Raw genomic sequence first — 25,000 nt, 5'->3', positions numbered from 1 at the left:
AATATTTCTACAAGAATTAAGACAATTTATCTCTTATTGGTACTTGAGGCTATGGAGTTGTTGCCACTCATGCTGCATATACTTCACACGTCTTATATATTAGTAGATATATATACTGCTCAACGTCATTTTTTATTGGTGCCACCAAAATCATTTTTATTGTCATTAGCACCATCTTAGATCCTTGATGCCTGGACAGATGCTTGTCGTGCACCAGCTGTAACACACTCAGAACAAATTTGCTGTTTACAACCACTCACTCACTGCTGTCTTATTCAGAAAATAGAATTATTTCTGGAGATATGTCCAGGTCGTGTTTTGTTAGGATTTTTGATGTCTGGTCTTAACAAATTGTAATACATCCAGTTTTTAATACTTGTTTGTCATTTCCAACACTGCATCGTTGTCTTGAGTGTAACTGATATAATCAGGTCAATGAAGTCCATTTCAAGGTCATTGTATGAAGAAGCCGCTCCAATTTGTTCCATCTGAACAACTGCAGAAATTGGATTTGCTACCTTCTTTACATGTTTCTACATCATCCAGATCACTTTGGTACTTCAGTGCATTCGAGATGCAGTCATTCTTACCCAGTGTGTATTAATAGGTAGAGAATGGCTGCGTAGGTACATTTATACTACTAGGATGGCTACAGTAGTGCCTCTGTGGACAGAAGGACGGTCGCATAGACTGACAGATGGACGAACAATTGGAATGCAGCGCATGTACTCATTGTTTTTACTGGTGTTAACGTACTAACGTGCCAGTCGATGCGATTTTTCAAAAGTGCTTTTCTAGAGTTAAGTACAGCATGGTAGATAATTTAATGAAATTTTTTGGAGCTGCTTTGATAAATATCTCTGCGATTAGAATAGTAACTTTGTGTCTATTTTTGTTCAATGTGAGAGTGAATGTTTAACTAATTAGTGTCTTGTTTGTTTCTCTCTAGGAATCGGTGAGTGTGGGACAGTTGAGGTGTTGATGTTGTGATCTCACTTGTTTTCATTTTCCTGCTTTGCGTTTTGTCCATTTTTATTGTCTGGACGTCAGTCAGAGGGAACAGCAACTGAGAGTGGGACGAAATTAGAAAGTGAGCATATCAGCATTTACTACACATTGCATTCACATTTATACTTCTAAGTTTATACTTTTCATTTATGGTTTAGATATTGCTATTGCCCATGATTTAAATTTTGTTCATTTAAATTGAATTCTGTTGTGTATGATCATGAACGTCGTTTTCTATATAGTGCATTGCTCTTTCAACAGCTAATAGCATTTTAGTCCAAATGCCACACCCCTTCATCAGTTAATGCAATATTACTCAACTACAAATTTGAGTTTACTGAATCGTTTCAATTTCTAATCAATTGTTAAACATCACCAGAAGGTGTTGACTTGTACGACATTCTTTTCTCAGTCATTTGGTAGTGTAGAGCAATAAGCTGCAGATTGGACACGTTATCTCATATGATGTAGTCCATGCTCATTGGCAAAGTTTGATATAAATTCAAATAAACATGCGTGACAACTGCTGTTTGTCATACCTTAGAAATAGGTCATCAAGTAATGACTTGATGAGTTAGAATTAATTTTTATCTTAATAATTGTAATTGTGAGAGAGCTAATAGACCTTAAGTTGTGAGGTGGATAAGAATTATCAGCACTCACTATTTAGAAAAATTTGTTTCTAGATTTAGATATGTAAACTGGGTTACATCTTAGCACATTTATCAATAAATTGCCCAATTCGTTGATTTACCTATAAAGTGTTTTATCACGACACCTTGATTGCATGTTTTAGTTAGGCTGGATGCATGTACTTAATTAGGGTAAATTTTAAATGTGAAAATAGAATGAGATGTAAAGTAAAAACAATTCTTGAGTGGCTAGGAAGTTGTACGTTTATTTAATTGTTTAGCTTTGATGAGTGACAACGTGTGTCAGTAATTTTTATTGCAACCATAACTGATGTTGATGTACTTTGTTTGTAGTTTCTAATCCTGATGAGGTGTCACATCGCACTGATGATGATGTTGGCACGGAATTGAATGTAAGAAACAGAAGTGATCGAAGTGATTGTATGTAGTTATTGCAAACTGATTGGTTTTGTGTATAGACTGATGACAGCAACATCTCTGCTGGTGAATATGTAATTGTAATTATTTGGTTTGTAGATTGTTGTTTGATAGTTTATGTTGTTGGGTTTAAGCTCTTAATTTGAATGTGTAATTATTTGAGGTCAGAAATGTTGAATCAACAGAGGAAAATGGAACTGATAACTTTTTTAATTAGACAAGACTTACATAATGTTATGCATATGAGGAAGAGTCATCTGTCTCTTTGTGTATTTGTTTGTTTGTTTTCTGTTTGTTTGGTTTTTTTCTTCTAGAAGTCATACATGGCTGGCGCTTTGGTTGCATGGCACAACTTTAGTTGTTTGGTGGTCAAGTTTATTGATTTTGGAGGAAGTTGAGTTGGTTGTTACAATGATGTTAAGAGAGAGATATGGTGATCGTTGTGTTCTTGAACTTCTCAAATCTCGTCGTTGCCTTTTGTTGATTTGTGATGTCCTGAAATGACAGAGCAGCCTGTCTTTTCATGCAATATATGTATATATATATATATATATATATATATATATATATATATATATATATATATATACATATATATGGTATTTCTGATGAAATAATTTTGTGTTTGCGGCTTCTGGTTGGTTTCATGTTGTTTGTATTAAATATGTTCAAATGTGCAAGGTCACCACCGCATTGCATAAAACAATGGGTGTACAGCAGACAATGTTGATCAAATCATGACAACTTGAGTTAATCAGGCACAAAGTTCAACACACTCACGTACACTAATGTGAATGTCTATTTGTTTTCTGGCAGCGATGAAAGTCGTTTGAGGCACCTTGTAGAGTGTTACATGCTTTATGTAGGTGGGAATAGAATGGAATTAAGAGTGGTTGTAGGGATGTTATACTCTATTTAATTGTTGTAGTTACAGTACTGTCTACTTCAAATAACTTTTGGTTCAGAAACAAGTAGAATTTGTTGATTTTAATGTTCTACTGCAGATGTGGAACCACTGGAGCCAATTGCAACACTGGAAATGACTGTTGGTCCTGAAGGTGGATGCTTTAGCTCAGGCAGTTTGTCTATTTTGGTTCCCGACGGTGCTGTGAGTGAACCAGTCAACTTACGAATGCTTATGTACATTGATGAAAGACTAATGCCGCCATCCACTAAAGCCAATGATGGATACATTTTGAGTCCACTATTTGTCTTCGAGCCCCATGGATTAACATTTTCGAAACTTGTTGATGTACGTTTCCCTCCTCCAGTTGATTCCAAGGGATGGCATTTGTCACTCATGAGAGCTAGGTGTGATACTTCCACTTTATCTCAATTATGGCAGCCGGAAGCCATAGTGACATTTAATTCTGATTTGGACCAAGTGAATGTGGAGGACCCAGATTGTAAATATGACCTTGACAGCGGTACTTTGAGTGTGAAACACTTCTGTTGGCACTGGTGGTTTGGAAAACCTGCTGACATCTTTATGGCTTCGAAGACTATGCTTTTTTCTGTGTTTGGTTATCGGCAAAGAAGTTGGTCAAACGTTTGGAATCTCACTATTCATTACCATGATAACTGTAATGAACTTATTGAGGTATGATGATGAACAATGTTGTGAGAGTATTTTATCAGTTAATTGTAGCATGAAATTTTTGTGTTGTGTTTAATAGCGGATGATCAGTAAGGAAGAACGATTATCGCCAAAGCGTCACGTCTTGCGTCTAAGTCGAGAAGTAAAATTGAAGTTTGAAGGCGATATTGAATTTAGTATTACAAGTGGTGATTGGAGAGCTATCACACAACTACCGGTAATAGTGCATGTTTGCATATATACTGTAGTATGTTGTCTAATAGATGTTGTGGATTTATCTTCAGACCATACCTGCTGCTGACTTTTGGCACAAATGGATATGCTTAGACAAGGAAATTGATGTCACTGTGCAGTTTGAGCATGGTGATGACCACCCTACAAACATCTGCAATGTTGATGTTAAGCAGGGTGATCAACAAGTCAGTTTAGTGATATCGCCTTGTCTTGTCGAGGACAGCCAAGAAGATGTGAGTGGGAAGTTGTTTTGTTGAACTAGTTCTGTAGCTATAGTCTTCACATTAGTCCGGCTGTCAGTGTCTTCTTCTACTTTCTCTAATTGCACACTGCATCTCCAGCTACATTTTGGCTTGATTCCACATGTACTACCTACTTCCAGTTTGTTATACGTGGTTGGTGGCTTAGATGGGAAGTTGTCGCTGTAAGTATAGGATATGTAAACTGCTTAACAGAGACACGGGCAACTTACGCTTTAGGGTCTGTTCATATACTGAAAATGAATTTTTGTGCAGTCTCTAGACTTTGCATAGATGGGATCATAATGCATTTGGGTTTGATTGCTAATTATTTGTAAAACTAATATTTTAGTTGTTAAGAAATGGATATGTAGACAAAGTGCACTGATGGCCTTATTTTTTATTCATGTGTAATCTGCTGGGATTATTTTTGTGTTTAGTACATAAAAATGAATGGGTTAACTCAGTACCATGTTTTGCTTTTTGCACGTACTATAATATTGTATATGTATGCGTTTATCATTTGAGCTACATCAGTTAACTGTTGATTTTATAACCAGGAAGCCACTGAAATGGAACAGTCACTGGCGTCAGAAGCAAGCAGTAAATGCACGGAAAGTGATATTGTGAAAGTTGCTAACAAATTTTCTGATTGCTGGAAAAAGCTTGTGCTAAATTTGTCACCTGTCTTTTTCATGACCAAGTTATCTACGATCGAAAAAGAAAACAAAAATGATTGTTTTATGCAAACTGTAACAGCATTGCGAATGTGGACTAGTGAATTTGGTGCCAGAACCACCAAGGAAGCAATGATCTCAGCTATGTGTACCATCAGCTGCAGAGCTCAGGCTGAAGAAGTTTTCGGCAGGAGTTTGGTGGAGCATGTCTGCCCACCTCAGTGATTTGGTTTCTATTTACTGTACTGTACATTATTATTACGAAATAGTCTCTTGTTGCTTTCTGTGTATTCAAGGTACACTAACCAGTAAAAATGCAGTGTTTCTACACATTTTTATCTATGGTATAATATGATGCTAATAATTGTGCATTCTAACTAGAAACTCTGATTTTAAAATTGTGTACACTGTCATCCATTAGAAGCTACTAGAAAGATACCTTGCTGTTTATAAGTGAATTGATTGTAAAAGTTTAACGGAGTAAATTAAGAGTAAGAACAAAAAACCATCTGCCAACTGTTTAGCAAAGGTACAATTAGCCGACCGGTCAGCTTCCTTTAACAGCACAGTTTCGCGTAGCCAGACCCTTCCGTGTGGCTACGCGAAACTAGAAACAGCAGTTGATGATGTAATTATTGTCGTCACATCTCATAGCACATAGAAGTAGCTCTAATAAAGTGAAGGTTCGATCTATTTCACATCGTTAGTTCAATCCAACATTTTCCCTTTACTACACGCTGCCGTCCATCGATAGTACCTATTTTCCAATGAAGATGGTATAAATCTCTACTGTGACCATACACTAGCAGCCAAACATCATGCACGTGCAGGATTTCCTGAAAGGCGGGAGTGTCAATTGTGAGACGACAAAGCCAAGCTGTTGAAGTTGACAATCAACTGCATCGTCTTCAGCATTCGTGTGTACTCCCACTTATGCCAATTATAATTAACTGGCTGATGTAGCGCTTTCTGGAAACAACAAGATTGGGCTTAGACATGCAATGTACTATAGAAACCTGAAATTTGTGTCAGTGTAGGTTTGTCTACCGTTGCTGTCTGTCTAGCTGTCGTTTGTCTTGACACATTTGTGTTTTCTTGCTTGCATGTTTACATTAGTGTGCAAGGGTGTCAACGTGGGGCAACGGAGCCAAACACGGATCCTTTGTGTCCAGAAGGCTCCAAGTTCACAGCGAAACTAAAATCTTTCCGGGTATCCAGCCTTTGCCAATACAGTCGTCAGAGTATGGACTCCGGGTCCCGGCCCGCCGGTACTGTACTGCATGCATGTACACGGGATATTGCTATCGATGGTCTCTCCGTCTGTCTAGACAAAGATCAGAGCCATGTGCGCGGCCATGCGGAAGATGATGCAGCTAGCACATGGCCATGAAAAGTTCTGGTCCACGTATGTGGGCGTGGGCTCAAATTCCACTCCTGATACCATGTACTACTGGGTTCTTGATTAGCGAGTGGCAACCTACCCTACACAACTCTATTCATTCAAAAGCCCTTGGTGTAATCCTTACGCTAATCTGGGGCGCATTTCTTTAATCTCCACAAGTTAATTCGGTTGAGCTCTACTGAATTAACTGGAAGTATTCTAGAGGAATCGGTTTAGTGTGGAATGGAATAAAGACATGTAAGTTGACGTGAGCATGCGCATTGGATTAGTAGTGCGAAATGGATCAATCTTGTCCTTTTGCATGTCTATGACTGCATTTGCATCTTCTGTGTTTGTTTTGTTGTTTGACGACACGGATCTGTGGCTACTGACTCCTCTGCTTCATTTGTGCTCGCATGTACTAATTGGTCACGCCTATCTTGGCGAGCATATTTGGCGAGCATATTAATGATTGTTCTGTTTATCCATTCCACGAGGCCGTCACTTTGGTGCTGATAGGCAACGGTTCGTACTTTCTCCGTACCCAAGATTTTGCGTAATTCTCGAATCAGGTTGCAATGCTTTCGAAGCTTGTGCCTTGATCTAAGTGCAGTATGTGTGGTACCCCATGCTTGGTTACTACGCCATCTACCAGTGCCCTGGCCACAGTTTCGCTCTTCTAATCAGGTAGTGCGAATGCAGGGCCGGCGAAACAGGGTGGGCCAGGTGGGCCATGACCAACCCATCGTTCGAAAATGGACTTCCACCAACAGGTGTTTGGCACAAACTTTCGGAAAATGGTATAAGTGATTAAATAAATTAGTTATTGGTCACATCTACAAATGAGACAAACCAACCATAATTCAAAAGTTTACGGTAGGAAGTGTCATTAAATATTCTCAGAGTACAGTAGTTAGACTACCCTCTAGTAACGCTGTCTTTAGCCGGGCTCCACGCTAGCTCTACGGCTTTAGCCAAAAGTTGTCAAGTGGGCGGAGCCTAGCAAAGCCCACCCAACATCTGGAGGGCTCCGCCGGCCCTGGAATGTCTCTACCGAACCTGTAAAGTAGTCTGTTACGACTAACACATATAGCGATTGTCTCGTACCGTAAGGGAAAATTCCATGAAATCCATTGCGATAATTTCAGCACGGCTGCCTATCGGTATTGATTAAAGTTGGGCTCTTTGTAACGGCTTCGTTGGTTTACGTTTCTGACAGATTTGACACGACCGTACGAATTCTTAGATGTCGTGTGTATAGCCCGCCCAGTACTACCTTTCCAAAATCCTACCTATGGTTTAATTTTTCTACTCTGAGGTGACCACTGGAGGGTTCATCATGAAGTCTTTTGAGAACTTCCGTCGTTAGAGTGTACGCTATCACCAAAAGTGGTTTTGCCTTTTGGCGAGAGCCTAGCCGACGTTTTCTTATCAGCAGTCCTTCTTCCAGCTCTAGAGCTGTTTCCATATCAACGGGTAGTGTCTCAGCAAGGGGCGACGCCAAATTCCTGTAGGTTGTGGACGACCACGCCCTTGTTCCAATCTGCAAATTACTTCTTTTAAGGTGGCGTCTTCTCTCTAACGGCGTGCCTTGTCATCTCTGCTTATCTCTGCATGGTTGCCAACCTGTAGCCGAACACTTAACTTTTTCCTCTGCTGTTCGGGGAGGGCGTCAGTATCCTGGTAGTTTCGTCCAGGTGTATGTTCTATTGAGAATTCGTATTCGCTAATCTCGTACATTTGGTTCTTTGATAGACCGTTTAAAGGTAGAACAATGGCTTGTGATCCGTGACCACTGTAAATCTGCGCCCATATAGATATGGTCGAAGTGGCTTTTGCCCACACGATGGCTGCCAACATTTCTCATTCCTTGGTAGAATAATTTGTCTCTTCCGCGTAAAATTTTCGGCTAGCAAACACTACAGGTCATTCGGTTCCTTCGTTTACCTGGGTTAGTATGGCACCTGCGGCATGGTCGCCGGCATCTGTCTCTAGAAGAAATTCAGTTTCGAAGTCTGGATATGCTAGATCTCGTACTAGGCCTAATAAGACCGTTGGCTAGCATTTCGTCGACTTGTTTGTTTATCTCCCTTGGCATGTGGTATGGCTGACGATATTTGTCTTCGACGGATATGGTGTGACCCGAGTTGTGTTGTAACAGTGTTGTGAGCAGCTTCCGTTCTTCCTAGATCACGAGGTCCGATTGAAAGATGTCGGAGTAAAGGCTGATTCACACTGAGAACGTAACGTAACGTATTTCATCAACGGATAGCGATCTATACGTAACGGGAGGTAACGAAATATGCCATCTAGATACATAGCATTTACTTTGATCTCCTCACATACGTTCAGCGTCCCGTATACATGACGTCACTCATGTCACATTTAAACAGTCGTTTCTTATTGCTTCTTCTTATTTCTCGAGACGAAGGATCGATAAAAGTACACGAAACGAAAATTTGGATTAGAAAGAGCTTCCAGTGCAGATACGCTCTAGGGGAATACCAGGCCCTAGTCAATGAAATGAGCATGACAGACCACGTCACGGATACTTGCGTACAAGGTCAATAATTAATTTATTTATTTATAATATATTATTAACCCCTTCATTGGTATTCATTTTACAGCATTGAAATGCGCATGCTTAGGGAAGACACCCACCCACTGCTTCAGATTTGGTTAATTGGCTACGTCAACCGGGGAAATTTGAATTCATCTCATCATCTTACGTTACGTTACGAAAATGAATAATGTACATTACGACAACAAATTTGGCAGTATGAATGCATACCGTAACGTCGATCTACGTTGTGTTACGTTACGTTACGTACTCAGTGTGAATCAGCCTTGAGTCTTGAGTAGGTTAGGCAGTCGGTCGCGCTCGTCGACATCGAGGTCACTCGTCGACCAGCCCGTAAATTCGTCTCTAGGACCGTCTGGGTTCCTCTCACTTTGAAGGCCATTGACGCACTTGCTATGTAAGGCAATTTCTTGACGGAGCCCAAGTTCTTACCTTTGTACAATTTGTTCGCTCCACCTACATTTAGTAGTCATATTGGAACCATGCCAGAAAGTCCTTCCATTAAGGCGCGTGCTGCTAAGACTCCTACTTTAAACAATCCTTCTATGCATGGTTCAAATATGGAGCTGGGTGCACTGCTCACTCATCGGTGGCGGTCGTCACAAGTTCAGCCCATCCATTAGTTCCCTAGCGGATGTATCTATAACAACGTCGTCTGCTAGCACAGCTTCGCAGGTATTGGATATTCTATCCCGTAATAGGTACGGAATACGACAGTTTCTCAGTCGTTCACTTTAGCATTCGTTGGCTGAAGAGCACGTCGATCTTGAAAATCCGTGCCAAGACAATGCCGGTTGTTACATTTGCAACGTAAAACCGGTGAGCCATCTTCCTTTCTCCCATGGAAATGCAAATGTCGTTGGTGCCTTGAGTGTGTAACAACGCGCCGTTCGCTACTTCTAACTGTATTGGCGGGGACCCCGTACTGGACGAGGATGCCAAAACTAGCGTCGGTAGTACCTGGTGAAGGAGACTCCGGTGTAATGAAACCCCATCCAAAGTGTCCTCCCCCCGACCAAATTGGCCGGTGTATCCTGTCTGAGCGGACCGAATAGTCCAAGCCCATTGTGTCCCCTCTTGGCCCATTTGGTCCGAGCTGAAGGTTCTCAACTAAACAAACACCTTGACCACCAAACTGATTTCTACGTTTAATACAGGAAGTTGTGGAGCCAACTATAGCGTGAAATTACGTCAACTACACTACGTAATAGTGAAATAGACAAACCTGTAGCTTCTTGCACATTAGACGCAGACAGACGGAACCAGTAGTGTCCAGTCGACGGCTACGATTCGTTCTGTGGCTAAAAGCTCACTGTACAATCTCCTAGCCAGATTTCGTGTGAAGCCGTAGCTCACGCTATACAATTTGGCGGGTAGTTAATGCTTTGTGAAGCAGTAACGCACGCTATACAATTTGCTGTGTAGTTAATAGCATGGCAAAATAGCATGGGGACACTTTGGGCCAAATGGGGACCTAATTGACTGTCCGGTGGGACACTATAGGCCGGTCCAGTTGGTCCGGGGGACGGTTTGTTCTGTTACACCGGCAGCGGTGTCGACTAGGCAGCGTTTCGGCTCGCTGTTGACTGTATACACGTATACACCAGTTTCTTGTAACTGTAACCTCATTTTTGATTAGCTATATAGGTGTATGAGTAGACTTGTTTGTGTTAATTATCTACTGCCTGTACAGACTGCTCAGACACACTGTACTCTTTCGGTGTGTCATTGCTAATAACATTACTGCTAGTAGGATCACCATGCCAGGGCAGTTTGCTCTCACGTGACCTTGTTCATTGCAGCTCCAGCGCTTGCCCATACAGGGCCGTCGGTACCGCTGTTTCTGTGAGGTAAATTAGGACCTGCTATACTGTCCAGTTTGTTGGTCATTTCTTCCACTGCTTGGTCAATGCGGTGGCTAGTTCCATCTGTTGTGTTAGCGCGGACACCACTTCGTACAGTGCGGCTGTGGCAGGCGTCACGTCAATTTCGCTGGCTGTTGGAGGGTCACAACGCGCTTCGCGGTTTTGATTGTTGTGGTTGTCTCGTTGGTCTCGATGATCTTCTGGCGGACGGACGTTGGCAGACCACTGACAAACTGTAGTGCGAGAATGACTGTTTTAGCGGTCTCGTCTGTTAACTCAGGCATTACATGTGTCTGCCAAGAGAAGCGCAGATGATATGCAAATTTCTCGACAGATTCACCGAGCCATAAGGTACTAGTCTGAAACGCAGCCGTATATAGTTGTGGAGACCTCTACCAGTTGAAAGAAGAGCCATTTTAATTTCTCCAAGTCCTTTTTGTCGTCCTCGGGTAATTGCTGGTAGAACGCGAAAGCTTGGCCTGCAAGAAATGCTGGCAATATCTTGGCAAGGTATTCGTTCTTCCAGTCATTTGCTGTAGCGCAGAGTGCAGTTGTAGTCACGTCGTTATGTCGCCGCTGGTAAACGTCGTTGGTCGCATACGCAAACTCGTCTTGTGTATTCGTTCTCCTGTCACCAGTGTAGTACATTGACCGATCAGACGCAATAGCACGTGTTCTAGACGAGCTAACCGTACCACTGGCGAATCTAGGGGGTTCCTGGGGTTTCGGTGAACCCCCTAAAATTTATGGGACGTCATCACACGGCGATGACCGCGTATCAGCAGTCGGACAGTACGAGTGAGTCGTACGGTACTCCTACTTTTTTGTAGCCTACTAGGCACGAACATCGGACACAATGCGCCAATTCAGCACATAGAAGAGCGTGCTGAACGGCTTCACATCGTCAGTTGACATCTTTGTTTGGCTGCCATAGAAAGTCGTCGCTTGAAAGAAGCTCCCTTTCAGACCTCAAGTTGCCAGGACATTCAAAAAACCTTGCGAAGGCTTCTTTCTGTAAAATCAAGGCATTTCAGGCTTGCAGCCAGTAAAAAAGGTGTGGCGGATACGGCTCTGTATAAGCCACGCCCACACCTCTTCCGGGACGTGAAAGGGCTAGTTGAAATCAAACCGTGGATTTTGGCCCAGCTGGAACACCACCACTTCGTTACTTCCTTGCAATGATAATGTTTCAAAGTAGTTATTTTCCATCTCATGAAAATATATTTGATGATCACAACATTACAATTTCATGAAACCCTAGATGTCGACCTATAGAAGCTTTTTTCGAAAGAAAAGAAAGAGCGGCAACATTTGCCTGTCTAGCGAAAGACATGTAGGCTTGCAAAATCAATTCAAATTGTCCAGTACTGTAGATTCATTAATTAACGCATACTTCTGTTCTATGGTATAGGTGATTAATCTGAATATGACAATTGATGAGGATTGTTCTTACAGGCCATTGTTCATTGCAGATGTCACATTTTCGATGGAGCCAGTTGGACTGCTCTGTGGAAATCTGCCATTATGTTGATAGCACTAGTACAGTCTTTATCAACAGTTTTCTTATCTAACCATTTTGCCTTGTTGCAACGAAGCCGTTCCAAACGCTGTTGTTTGCGTTCACTCGATTCCATCTCTAGCCTTTCAGTCTGGTTGCGACTTAACTGTTGTAGACGCAGATGTCTGGATTCACTTGATTCCACCTCTAGTCGTTCAGCCTGGTTCTGACGTACTGTTGTAAACGCTGCTGTTTGGATTCATGCGATTCCAGAATTAAGCGTCTATACTGCCCTTGTGAATTTGTAGCTAATCGCCTTTGTCTGGCAGTTGCGTCTTCTGTACTCCGCCGTATTACCGCTGATTCTGCTAGACGGCGTGCTTTTCGTTGTAATTGTTGTTTTTCTTGCTGTATTTCATCTGTGTAAGCAATTCCGGTTTTGCGAAACTGTCATAGTTGACTCGAGGTCTCTTCCGCAATTGCCGTTCCCTGCAGTTTAATTTTCCATTAATACGTAATTAGTTAGTTAACTACGCTCAGCAATTAGGTCTGATGTGACGCACATGTTTTGATGGTTGCTGTTGTGCACTAGAAAGACAGGTAATCGATTGTTGTCCTTGTTGTAAGTACACTAATTACAATGCAACACTTACTGGTTACCAGTCAGATACTGGTATTTATCGGTTGTCAAAAGTACACACAGTTCCTAGCACCTACTGGTTACCAGTCACTTGAAGGTGTTTCTCGGTTGTCAAGTACACATGATCCCTAGCTACAATACAAAAGGATGGGGCGACGAATGTTCATGAAACGTTTTCGTCACCGTTTGCTCACTTAAACGAATCGTTCTTAGACTCATCTGTAGTCGGACACGGAAACGATTTTTTAGGGTAGGTCCTTTCATAAAACGTGGTCGTGGGGGGGGGAGAAATTTCAGATTTGTGTACACACACACACACACACACACACACACACACACACACACACACACACACACACACACACACACACACACACACACACACACACACACACACACACATACACACACACAACAAAGCTCAATGGAGAGCCATATAAAACCACGCCCCTTTCTGTTGTGCAACCCGGATTAGAAGCCTCGCTACGCTCGGCAATAAGAGCGTTCAGGCGCATTTAGTACACTTGAAATGGTACCAACATATATATATATATATATACATATATATAGTATTGTAATACCGTCGCCATGAGAACTCTTCTGACTAAATTCAAACTGAAGTGAAAGCCTTCAGGTACATTGTACTGGCGCAAGACATCACTGAATTGATAGCCAAGAACTAGAATTTAGAACGCGCGATTGCAAGTTTGGAAAAGAAGCTGGCAAGGAGAAGCGGCTCGAACAACGTGACTGTTTTTGACTACAAGATACAGCAGGACTCACAGTAGAGACTCTATAGAGACGAGGAGATGAGAATTTGGCAGCCAAACTGAAAGTCAAAGCATGTACCACATTTACCAGCAAAGGGTGTAGATGGTGTAGATGATAAGAACATTGACGAGGCTCAAACACCGCACAGTCAAGAGGCAGAGCTTGTTTCAGCTTGTGCAAGTTGCAATAGCCCGGCATGTCAGCCAACCAAATTGTTGAACTGACACAGGAGCTGGAATGTGTGAGAGCAGAACGAGAAGCACTTGAAATCTAAGTTAACTAATGAACTGCAGACATCTCTGACTACAAGTAATGCGAAACAAAAGGAAGACATAATATATAGCAAGAGAAAATTAACAATTTAATTAATTAAAAGAACAGCTGGAAGGTGAACAAGAGAGACGACGGTTAGGATCTCAATTAGAAGAAGTACATGTGCAAGATGCGATATCAAATGAGGGAAAACGGCAGATGAGTAAATTTGAAGCTGAAGGGTATGCATCAACCACACACTTTGAAAGAGCAAACACGATTGACTCAACGTCTAGGACATGAGAGAAGGACATAAAACGATGCGTCGTGAATTATATAATCATCTCTAGGCTTTAAAAAGCAGTACAATTGATAAGTGTGGCAAGTAAGGAGGGAAGCCAACGACCGTGATGTGCAGGATTATTGGATAACACTATGGAAAACGTTTCGGCAAAACAGATTACTGAGGTTCAGTCGATTCACAAGTTGAAGGCAAGGAGTCGCGAGTTAGAAGATGGTTGAGATGGTGATATGTCTCCTGATGTTGATGAACGATCGCAGTCATTGGAGGTGAATGGTGCCTTACAGCAAGTCGAGCTCACAGATTTGCCTCATGAAATTATAGAGAGAATGAAAGCGCTAGAAGGATCAGTTGAACTCTGGCCAATCATCTCTGGAAATTCAGGAAAAGTGAAATTTGCGTGGGCGGCGGAATGGCCACGATTCATTAGTTTTACATGCACTTCGATGGTAACTAGAGCAAGCAGAAAGTTTACGAAGAAATGAGACTTCAGATTGACTCACTCATGATAGGAGAATGATAAAAGAATGAGGCACAGAGCGAGCTGATTCAGTGAAACAAGAAAGATGAAGCTCGTTCTGTCATCCTCCATTTCATACTACTGGTAAAACCACGCCCTACCCAGTCATAAGCCTGTGACGTGAGTTAAAAGGTAGAGGCCGGTATAACTCCTCCCACTGACAGTACTCGTAAAGCGGGTTTACATAAAGACGTAAGGAGGTGTTATGTGCTCCGTGCTCTCGCGTTATCTTACGTCCTTGCGTGTCTGTTCACATTAAAACGCCGAACGCATGCAAAACGCGAAGACGGAAGGACACGTAAAGAAAAGCAATAAAATAGACTCGGTTTCTTGCGTCTTACGTCTCGCTTATTTATATCAACCTCAAGCACTTGTGGAGTAATGAGTCCGTATTTTCTGATGGAAGAACGTCTAATTGAGAACTTTCGTTTGTATTTTTACATCGCCGAGACGCATTTCCTGTATCAAACTGTAATAGGCTCCTTGCTGGAGCAAGAAATGGAGCTCTCTCACGAGTGCTAAAATCGGGGCTGCAGTCAGTAAAAACAGCTTCTTCGTAGTGCAATGTATAGCGTGCGTTAAATCACGTCGTCGCAAGTCACGAAAACGCGCTAACCAAAAGACGCAAAACACAAACGCATTTATAAATTAATTAATTAATTAATAATGTAAACGAAGTTATATAGTGTGAACAGAAAAATGGTGCAAGGAGACGCAAGACGCAAAGACGTAAGACGCAAAGACGTAAGACGCAAAGACGCAAGGCACCAACGTAGACACGTAACACAACTCCTGTTAGCACGTGGATTGTGACAATACAATAACTATTTGTTTATTTAAATTAATACAGACATGTCACTGTATAGGCCTTGAACACCGAGTGGCATAGTTCTCAATCTGAAACAGAGACTTAGAGCCAGTAGGTATAGCAGCCCATACTACTACAAGCCACTACAATAGATCTGAGTAAACGTCAAAAATACAAAAAGTCTCAAAAATTTCATAAAAAAAGTCTTAAACTGTCCTATAGCTTCAGTGCATCATTCACAACTGAAACAGAAGTTCCAATTGCACACATGTGAAAACATGTGCATGTATTTCAATGGCAATGGCACACGGAAGTACATCAATTTGATAACACAAATAGCATAGATAGAAACCTTGATTAGCAAGTTTCTTCATTCTTGTCAATTTGGTCAGATTCAGAGCTCTTGCAAATCATTTTACGTCTACAAAGCAAAGACGGTTCAAGAATCAACTCAAATTGAAACTTTAAATGACAATGATCGTACAACAAAAAGTTGGTTTGTTGTAGTTCTTGAATTTTGAGCTCAGTTTGATGCATCCACTCATGATAACGCTCTCCCCAACTCATCTGCAACTACAACAGTAAACTTCAGACTTTCTTCACATCAACAGGTTTCCGCAATTAAGTTTTATTGCTATTACAACCAACTCTTGGATTCATGCATACCGCGATTACTTCAATATTGAGTTGCAGTCACCAAAGACCCGGCCATTTCATGCCTATTGCATTTCTGTTAATATATTAATACCTAATAATTGTTGAAAGTGGCTGGCAGGACTGAGCATGCTCCAATACTACTAACAGACACCAGACACTGAGACACCTTTATGCTGTTAAGTACCATGTGTCACAAAATATTTCATATTTCATATTCAGCAATCTCTCTAGCATGTCTCACCAACCACCTTGAGACATGAGAACAACGTTAAACACATAATCATTAAATGTGTTGCTTGAATTTGGGTAATGCAATTATCCAGCCAGCCTGGATGCGGACCAAACCCACACATGAACTTATGCCCAAATGCTAACGGATTTATCCTACCAATTGGTAAAGTCTCAAAAACAATCGTTTGCAAGCATCTGCATTTAGTTGAAAAGTTTCATTTAATTAATAGCAAAATAGTTTTGTAGATCTTGTCACTGGATGAAAAACAATTATATCAAAAATGACTACTATCGCACATCAAGACTAAAAAACTTACAATTTGAAAAAAATTCAAAATTATTATTGGAGCCTCGAAAAGACTCAGTCTCAAAAACAGAAGCAGTAGCGTAGTACTCTAGATGTATGAATTCTGTACCCATTCTCCAGTTGCTCCTCCATTGCATAGCAACATTTGTACGGTAGTTCACATCCCTTAATTCACCTCCAGACATCAAATGCCACCAGTATGTAGCATTAACATCAAAATAATGCTGTTAGCATGCAATGGTCTTACCAACACAGGGTAAGCAAAGTCTCTGTACGGCCAGACCAACTAAATTTTTTTGATGCTCGAATATTGGACACGAACACTGGACTTTCCAATCAACCTAAAACTAAAAAAGTAATGATCATGTAACATTTTGAGCAATTTCGGGTTTTCATTGCACTGCATACAAATGTGAGACAACAAAATGGACACCAAAACAAAAGACGCTGAGACTGAGTGAAATGTGAGAAACAGTCACTGGACCACATGCACTGTTAACACTTGCGTAGTCATTGATACATAACCGTAAGATGGATACACATTATTACCAAGTCATTTTACAGCAAGCATCATTGTGCATGTGCACATCAAATTTTATTTTTATTTCGTTCAAGTGGGAAATATGAGCATCAAGAAATTCAATTGGTCTGGCCTAATCAGAAAAACCAATGCCACGTTCAATACACTACCTTGTCAATGAGCTACGTCAATAACAAATTGTCAACCAAACTTTCCTTCGTTATGTAAATTGTACTAATAATAATTAAATAATTCATAGATTAATACTTAATCGAGCAGATTCCTTAAATACCTTTAGTTTCAATTTTTCTTCCTTTTCACACCATTCGGCCTCCTTTATGCTCAACTCCTCCACTAGCTCATGCACTTTCAACGACAGTCGTTTGTTTTCCTCCTGTAGCCTTGTGTTCTCGACTTTGGATTGTGCACACGAGTGTGAGAGATCAGCAATCCTTCTTTTCAGTTGCTCATTCTCTTTCTGTATCATGCCAAACGCTCCATCAGCACACTAGAACAACAGCATAAACTGTTCATTGAGTGATAATAGTGAATATTGTCTACCAAAAACAGTAGCATAAAGATCAGTGGCATACGCAGGGTCACTCACAGGCATATTACCGAAGAAAGTTTGTGTGTCAATCTTTTTATGACGTCATCAATTGTTTAATAATATAAATTAATAATTGTTAATTATTTATTCAATTAACTTGTAATGATTTTAATTAAAAGTGCAACAATGCAGAGTAAACATTAACACTTAAACGTCTCACTATTTAATAGGCAATTTAATTTGCCATGAGCTGTGAAAGTTTGTGGACATACGACGAAGATTCCTCTTGACAAACAAGTCAACCACACCAGCCAGCATGTACGGCTATCTGATATTTTTACCATAAATTTCTTGCCACAGGCCGACTCCTTTGTATACACAGAAATGTGACAAATAGATCAGACAGACTTAATTGAGTAAGATGTGAGTGATTAGTTGGATTACAACTAAGCCGGCTGTCAAATATAAATCAATCTTTTCCATCTTTATGAGTTTCATTTCCCGGATTAAAAATTTCCTGAAGGCTTTATGTCTCGAGACAAAGGACCTTAGCCTACGGGGTACTGCTAGCAATAGAGAAAACCCCTGTGTACTCCACTGAAGATAGTAGACATAAATTCAAGCATCGATTTTCTCAAAAGTTCAGAGGGTAAGTACTCGTAGATTGGCCAAGACTACTACAGTAAAATGTTACTCGAGAAATTCTGTTTATGTGGGTGTGAAAGAGGTTTATTGAAAAACAGTTACAGATTTATATATATTTTAGTGTCCTACATAACTGTGCACATCTATCGCACTGGTGTATCACGTCAATACACTATGGTCATTGTGGAACTACAGCAGCAAATGAAAATGTGTATAGAAAGAGAGATGATGATGAGAGATCTAGTTACACAGGGAAATAATACTGTTCAGTCAAGACTGGTCTAACACAGTACCCTGCAGCATCAAACAGACACAAAGTCTACTACACATGACAACAGCAGCAACAGCAAACGTCTAAGATTACAGTAGTTAGTTAGGGTTAGGATTAACAGTTAGGATTAACACGATTACACTAAACACATTACAGTTGACTTATACATATGTTTAAACAACTCAAGAGACTTGGCTCTTATCACATACTCCGGCAAACTGTAGCATAGCTTACATCCACTAAAGCTGAGTGCTCTCTTTAAAAAGTTGCTTCATGGTGAGAAGTCTTTGAGTATTTCTTGTTGACCGTTTACATAGACTATATCGACTGCAGAAAGTGCCTTTCAGGTAGAATGGACAGCTGTTGTGGATACATCTGTTAGTCATATAACAGCCAGGAAGAAAGTCAGTCTGTCCTCAAGTCTCGGTAGGTTTAGGGATGCAAATAACTCAGTAGTTCTTGTCCAACGAGGAGAATTTGTGATGATTCTAGCAGCATAACTCTCAACAAGGGTTAGCTTTTTGAAAACAAACCACAGTTCATCCACGCAACAGAACTGTACTTGAAGATTGGTCAAACTAGTGATTTGAAGAACATAATTTTGTCATCTCTGGACAGTATATGATTGGACAATTTCAGTAGACAAAGTCTCTGATAAGCTCGTGCACAGTGCTCGCCAGGTTAAATGCTCATCAATCACTACTCCTAATTACTTATATTGGTGGACACTTTCAATTGCATTAATCGTCACTCTGCAGCTTTCAGGTAAATTAGCACCTCTAGAACTCCTAATAGCAAGAAATTTGGTCTTGGTAAGATTGAGTTGTAGTTTGTTATGCTTGAACCACTCTTCAACTCAACTCTTCCATCAGGCAACATCCAACATCTTCCACAGACAAAGCACTTGCATAGCTGGATGTGTCATTAGCACCTTGTCATAACCCTTTACCGATTACATAAACACACAGACCTAGAACCTTGGCACAAGTTGAAGTTTGTCAAAGAACTCTATAGAAATCTATACATATATGTAAAGACAAGATCCTATTTGCTTGTTCGCCTACTACTGCCTCACGCTTGAATTCTCCAGACATGCTTACCGAAAACGATGTCAGTTTCGATAGGTGGGTTCCCTTTTGGTGGTCAACCCTCAAACGATAAAGCTCTCTATTCTGTCTGACATCGATGATATTGCTAAGCACAACATTCAAGATCATAGTGCACAAGGGAATAAACAGTTTTTCGCTTTCGCATAGTCAAACAGCAGAAATAGAGCGTTTTAATAGGATATTCTAGGTAATGTCACAATTGAATGCAAGGTCACAATACGTGATGCCACAATGGATTAGAGTTTCTTTTAGAGTTCAAGAGACGACATACACGTCTAATATAAGTGCATTTCAGTTCAGTCTAGGATCGTTTCATTTCTTTCTTTCAAGTTTGTAAATTAGAATTAAATTGATCAACTTGAGCCAGCTGTCACTATCCAAAGCTAACAAGCGGCATACGGAATTTAATTGTAATTTGTAACAACTCATTGGTAATTACTTAGAACATCTAACTGTAACTAAAATTTTAGATGAGATACTTTCATGGTAATTCCTCACAATTGAATGCACCTGGGCAAAGTCAGGTAATCTAGCTACTATAGACAGAAACAAGGAATTATGGCAGTACAAAAACTACAGCACACATTATCTAGTCCAAGATGTGCTTGAGTTTTGAAGCATGAAACACAAGGAAAGCAAAAATACATCAGCCGGTATTCTCTCAGCATTTAATTACTCGTAAAGGCAATTCACCACACTACAACACACATAAGAGTCTACCACCGTTATCTCTCTCTCCATCCATTGTCTCCCTCCCTCCAACTTTATTGGCCAATAAATAGTCAACAACATACAAGGAAATGCACTTTCTTGTCATGTCCCCAGCAGCCTGACAACAGCTGGTTCCAAATACCATATTACCAAACCCTTGCAAGTCTACAGTCAACCAAAAAGTGTACAAATGCATGTACACAGGACAGCAAACAGCAAATCAACCAACTGCTGTCAAGTACACCGTGTCCAAGTTACCTACACCAAGTACACATGTACATGCGCGTTTAATAGTCTTATCACTTGTTAGAATTATAGTACCGTATTTCTGTGATTAGTGCCGTGGGGCACTACTTTTTCATAGTTTGAAACATGGGGCACAATTCAAGCATGGGCATTTTGTAAGCACAAAGACTGTTGCAATGTTCGACAATGCAATAGATTACACAAAAAACAAACAAACTACCTAATCAAATCTTACAGGTATGTATCCTGGATGCTTCACTTCACTTGAGTCGTATTCCTGGTCTGTTGCATACATTAAATCTTCATTGTCAGTTAGTGATTCTATCTGGGTGTTCATTTCATCTCAAACGTACACATAGAAAGACACGAATGTATGGTAACTAGGTTTGAATACTACCCCAGTGGGGCAATAATTGAGCATGGGGCATTATTATTTCGTTAGAGTCAACATGGGGGATTATATTATTCGAGCATGGGGCATTATTCGCAAAAATACGGTACATTCTATCCAACAAGTCTCAACACATCAGTACAAGTACTGGTAGCATACAGCTGTACTATCTAACTAAATGGACCATTAAAATTTTCACCGATTTCTGTCACCATCATCTTTCATGAGCTCCTTGCACAGACAAATAAAACAAGAAAGCAAACATAACGAGACTCAACCTCTTTTATATGACAAACTAATACACATTGTGTACATAATCTGTTTTGTAAATGAGTATGTAACAATGCTATACAATAATTTGTTATAAAACACCCACCTACTTTTTCAGTATGTAACCTGGGCAGCAGCTCCTTTGTCTCACTTGGAGCAGGCACGCAAGCGCCGCGGACACGGTCTGACGTCCGAGGAAAAGAAAGCGCGTCTCTCACATGTCTAACCGTCACGTCATTTTTTGCTCTACGCAATTCTTTTAAACGATTCTTGAGAATGGCGACTTCTTCCTCAAGCTACTCAAAGTCCAACAATTAATTTATCAATGAAACGAGATGTTCACGTAATATTACATCGAGGTTACCTGTCCTACTCTGTTTCGAAGAAGTAAACCGTCGGTACGGCTACCACGAATACTCGCTGCTTCGATTTTGCTTTTACTGCTTGGTCTTGAGTAGGCACGATGGCTAAACCGGGACATGACAGTAGGCCACGCCTAATTATTGATATTAATACATTATGAAAGTTTTAGTAGGTAAACGCAAAAATATGAGCATACGAGCTTATAGTTTTATTGTCCAGTATCTCTTATTGGTAACTGTTTGTATTTGTTACGTATAGGTGGAGCAAGTGGTTTCATTGGCTCGGCTCTGCGTAGGAGTCTGCAAAGAAAAGGGCACGAAGTTATCTCGGTATCAAGAAGACCGGCACCATCAACTGTCACATGGGTAAATGAAGACAAAGTACTAGTATCAATTAATTTACGAAAAATTAACGTTTAAAATTGGCCTGAATACATGAATGTTAGAATTATTTTTGCAACACTATGTTTGAATTAATCAATGCTAATAGAGTTATTGATATTAATTCAAATTGATACTTATATTAATTAATTCTATTTTTTAACATACTGCAGGATCAAATAAGAGTGACTGGGTTGCCAGAGTGTGATGCTATAGTCAATCTTGCTGGAGAGCCTATTATGGGTGCAAGTATGAGAAGGTAATGCAATGCTGAATGTGTGAATAGGAACTACCAGACAATAGGCAAACTTGAAAAATTATTATAACTTTTAGTTTATAGGCAATTAGTGTGAATCACAGGCTGTTTGCAAACTTTTTTTATAAACTTGCACTGTTACTCAAACAACTTAATTGATTGGTTCATTAATTCATCTACTAATTAATTCTATTACAAAGTGTCTGTCTGTCTATCGGTCTGTCTGTCTCTTTGTCTGTCTGTCTGTCTCTTTGTGTCTCTGTTTGTCTGTCTGTCAAAGAACATTTAATGAAACATCAACGCTAATACAGAAAAGGTTACATGTATCAGTACCTGTCTGTTTGTCTGCTTGTCTGTCTGTTTCTCTGTCCGTCTGTTTGTGTGTCTGTCTGTCTGTCTGTCTGTCAGTCTGTGTGTCTGTTTGTCTGTTTGTCTGTCAATTTCAATTATTGAAACACAAACTCTGCATTACATTTCTGCAACACTAACTGCAAGTTACTTTGATAGTCTTTATCACATGTGTTCTCGTCTACTTCTCTAGGTAAGACACGAGTCAGCTTGTAGAGGATGACTTTAGCATTACATTGTTACATAAGATTATTGAGAATTTTTCCTCCAAAAACCTCTAAAGTCAGCTTCATTTGTATAGCCTTCAATGTCTCTTGATCTTCTGGCTAGTTTGTTTATATAGTTGGTAGCTTCTGATCCCCAAGTTCCAAAATGTTCAATTCCAGAGGAGGGAAATTGAGGTGGTGTATTGTCAGCAAGTTGTTGTTTTTTGTATTTGATCATCTTCCTTTTCTCCCTTCTTGCTGCAGCAGAACCTTTCTCTAAGCTGCCTTCTTTAATTAAAGTGTCTTGGCTGAAAGGATGAGTCATGGCTACACCCAAAGTCGTACACAACTATGTCTGGTCTATTCTCCTTTCCAGAGTAACGATGTCGAGGTTCTTTCTTGTGATGAATCTTTAATATATGTAGGCAAGTACTTCATGCATTTACAGTTTCATCATGCTGCTACATAGGGCCACCTCCATGTTTGCAAGTAAGAAGATGATATTCATCTGCCAACTTCCCACATTCACACTGGATGTTCCAGTTGACAAAAGTTGCAGGTATGTCCAACATCAGAGATGCTGCCAAATGAAATTCGTCGGGTTTAAGTGCAAGAATCTCTTCAGTAGGAATGGCTTCCGGCCATGACCCAGCTCCTTTATCTCTTACTGATCTAAATTTAGCTGCAGCTCTATCTGATTGTGAAATCACAGTTTCCAAGCAGGAATTGCATTTGCCTCATGTAGTTGACTAGATAGTTTTGTTGTAACAAACTCACTTAGATGTTGACAATCATCACAACCAGTAGACTTGACAACTTGATGAATATCGGCCGAGACCTTTGAGTTATTATCTGTTGAAAGTAAGAGAGATACATCGTTAGTCAAGTAAGAGAACCTAGTAGGCAAATTTAACAGAGTATGCATCCATTCTCCCAAAAACACAGATGAAGCAATAGCATTGATCGATGTCATTCCAAATCCTCCTAATTTAATTGGAAGTGTTGCCTGTTTGTCTGTCTGTCTGTCAGTCAGTTTGTCTGTCTGATACATATATTTTCAATATTGAAATCTACAATCAACACAACTAAGCAACTCTACTGTCCCAATCGCACAAAAACTCTACCAAACTAAAACTCTACAGAAACCAGCCCTATATAGGGCTGTACAGTAAAGCACATTAATAATTGTGTGTATTGTTCATTCTCTTCACTTTCCTTGTATGTTCCAGTAAGCGGGATGTCTTCCTGATAATCACTCTAGCATTACATTGTTGTAACTGAACTGATACGCGTTGTCTCCAATATGTTGTAAAATTGGATGCATTCTGATGACCGTCCTCATCATAAGACATGAGAGAAAGAGTCTTTAAAAACTGTTGAGCCTCATCACCCCATCTGTCATAATGTTCAAATACCAAAGGGATTGCTGTTGGTGTATACCCTCCTGGTAGCAGTTGGGAGTCATACTTTGTATGTTTGATCTTTTCTCTTCTGGATGCGGCAGCACCATCAATAAAAGCAGCTCTAGATAGGATGTCTTTGCTGAATGGATGTGATAGAGCAATGTCTAATTCTGCTGCTGGCATGCAGAATGATTCCGCAACATAGATGTCTGGCCTTCCACTGGAAGTGGTGTAGCGATCTTTAGGCTCAATGTAGTACGGTACATGTAACTGGCTGAGACAATCTGCCCACACAGAAACTATACAGTTGTGAGGCCACACTGGTCCACCTCCAAATTTACAAGTCAACAGATGATAACCTTCTCTATCGATCGTTTTTCCACATTCACATTCGTACTCATCTGCCAACAAAGGCAAGGGCATCGCCATTCCCAACCTCATGAATTGTCTGATTGTCTGTCATAAATCAGTACTATTACAAGCTATATGATAATTTAAACTAAATAACTCTAAAAACTACACAAACCAAAAGGACCCTTAGGCCCTACACATGTCTGTCTGTCTGTCTGTCTGTCTGTCTATCTGTTTGTAAGTCTGTCTGTAAATCTGTCTGTGTCTTTAATTCGGTTTCCCTTTCTGTCTGTCAGCCTGTATGTCATTTTGTCTGTCTGTTGGTCAGTCTGTCTGTCAATTT

At 40.4% G+C, this 25,000-nt stretch overlaps 3 protein-coding genes across 4 annotated transcripts in view; 2 read left to right on the top strand and 1 right to left on the bottom strand.

The window, feature by feature from the left end:
* LOC134187355 (uncharacterized) overlaps positions 1-5,325 on the top strand; it is a 9,376-nt gene extending 4,051 nt beyond the window's left edge. For both annotated transcript variants that reach the window (XM_062655474.1, XM_062655475.1), the window contains 7 exons: positions 950-1,090; positions 1,995-2,053; positions 2,120-2,144; positions 3,083-3,678; positions 3,755-3,892; positions 3,960-4,142; positions 4,709-5,325. In XM_062655474.1, the coding sequence (XP_062511458.1) occupies positions 3,118-3,678; positions 3,755-3,892; positions 3,960-4,142; positions 4,709-5,050 (1,224 nt within the window). In that variant the 5' untranslated portion in view covers positions 950-1,090; positions 1,995-2,053; positions 2,120-2,144; positions 3,083-3,117 and the 3' untranslated portion in view covers positions 5,051-5,325. The remainder of the gene's footprint in view (positions 1-949; positions 1,091-1,994; positions 2,054-2,119; positions 2,145-3,082; positions 3,679-3,754; positions 3,893-3,959; positions 4,143-4,708) is intronic.
* Positions 5,326-15,443: 10,118 nt separating this feature from the next.
* On the bottom strand, positions 15,444-21,831 carry LOC134186524 (uncharacterized). Its single transcript, XM_062654512.1, has 5 exons — positions 21,715-21,831; positions 21,461-21,646; positions 17,450-17,665; positions 15,927-16,015; positions 15,444-15,863 (listed from the first exon to the last, which is right to left on the bottom strand). The coding sequence occupies exons 1-5, from the start codon at positions 21,829-21,831 to the stop codon at positions 15,800-15,802; spliced, it is 672 nt and encodes a 223-aa protein (XP_062510496.1). The 3' UTR covers positions 15,444-15,799.
* A 38-nt stretch (positions 21,832-21,869) lies between these two features.
* The window catches only part of LOC134186523 (epimerase family protein SDR39U1-like), a 6,255-nt gene continuing 3,124 nt past the window's right edge, over positions 21,870-25,000 (top strand). Inside the window, exons 1-3 of the mRNA XM_062654511.1 lie at positions 21,870-21,885; positions 21,933-22,078; positions 22,267-22,352. Coding sequence (XP_062510495.1) covers positions 21,870-21,885; positions 21,933-22,078; positions 22,267-22,352 — 248 coding nt within the window. The remainder of the gene's footprint in view (positions 21,886-21,932; positions 22,079-22,266; positions 22,353-25,000) is intronic.

Source organism: Corticium candelabrum, chromosome 11 (genome assembly GCF_963422355.1).
Source record: "Corticium candelabrum chromosome 11, ooCorCand1.1, whole genome shotgun sequence".
NCBI classification, from domain to species: Eukaryota; Metazoa; Porifera; class Homoscleromorpha; order Homosclerophorida; family Plakinidae; genus Corticium; species Corticium candelabrum.
This window is presented reverse-complemented; position numbering and strand designations above follow the sequence as displayed.

Bases quoted from the DNA above. Each gene is read 5' to 3' on its own strand.
- LOC134186524 (XM_062654512.1), bottom strand. From the start codon at position 21,831: ATGTCCCGGTTTAGCCATCGTGCCTACTCAAGACCAAGCAGTAAAAGC. The intron at 21,647-21,714 runs GTAACCTCGATG...GACTTTGAGTAG, and splicing joins TTCGAAACAGAGTAGGACAG to CTTGAGGAAGAAGTCGCCAT. The intron at 16,016-17,449 runs GTATTTAAGGAA...TTACTGTTGTAG, and splicing joins AAGAAAAATTGAAACTAAAG to TTGCAGATGAGTTGGGGAGA.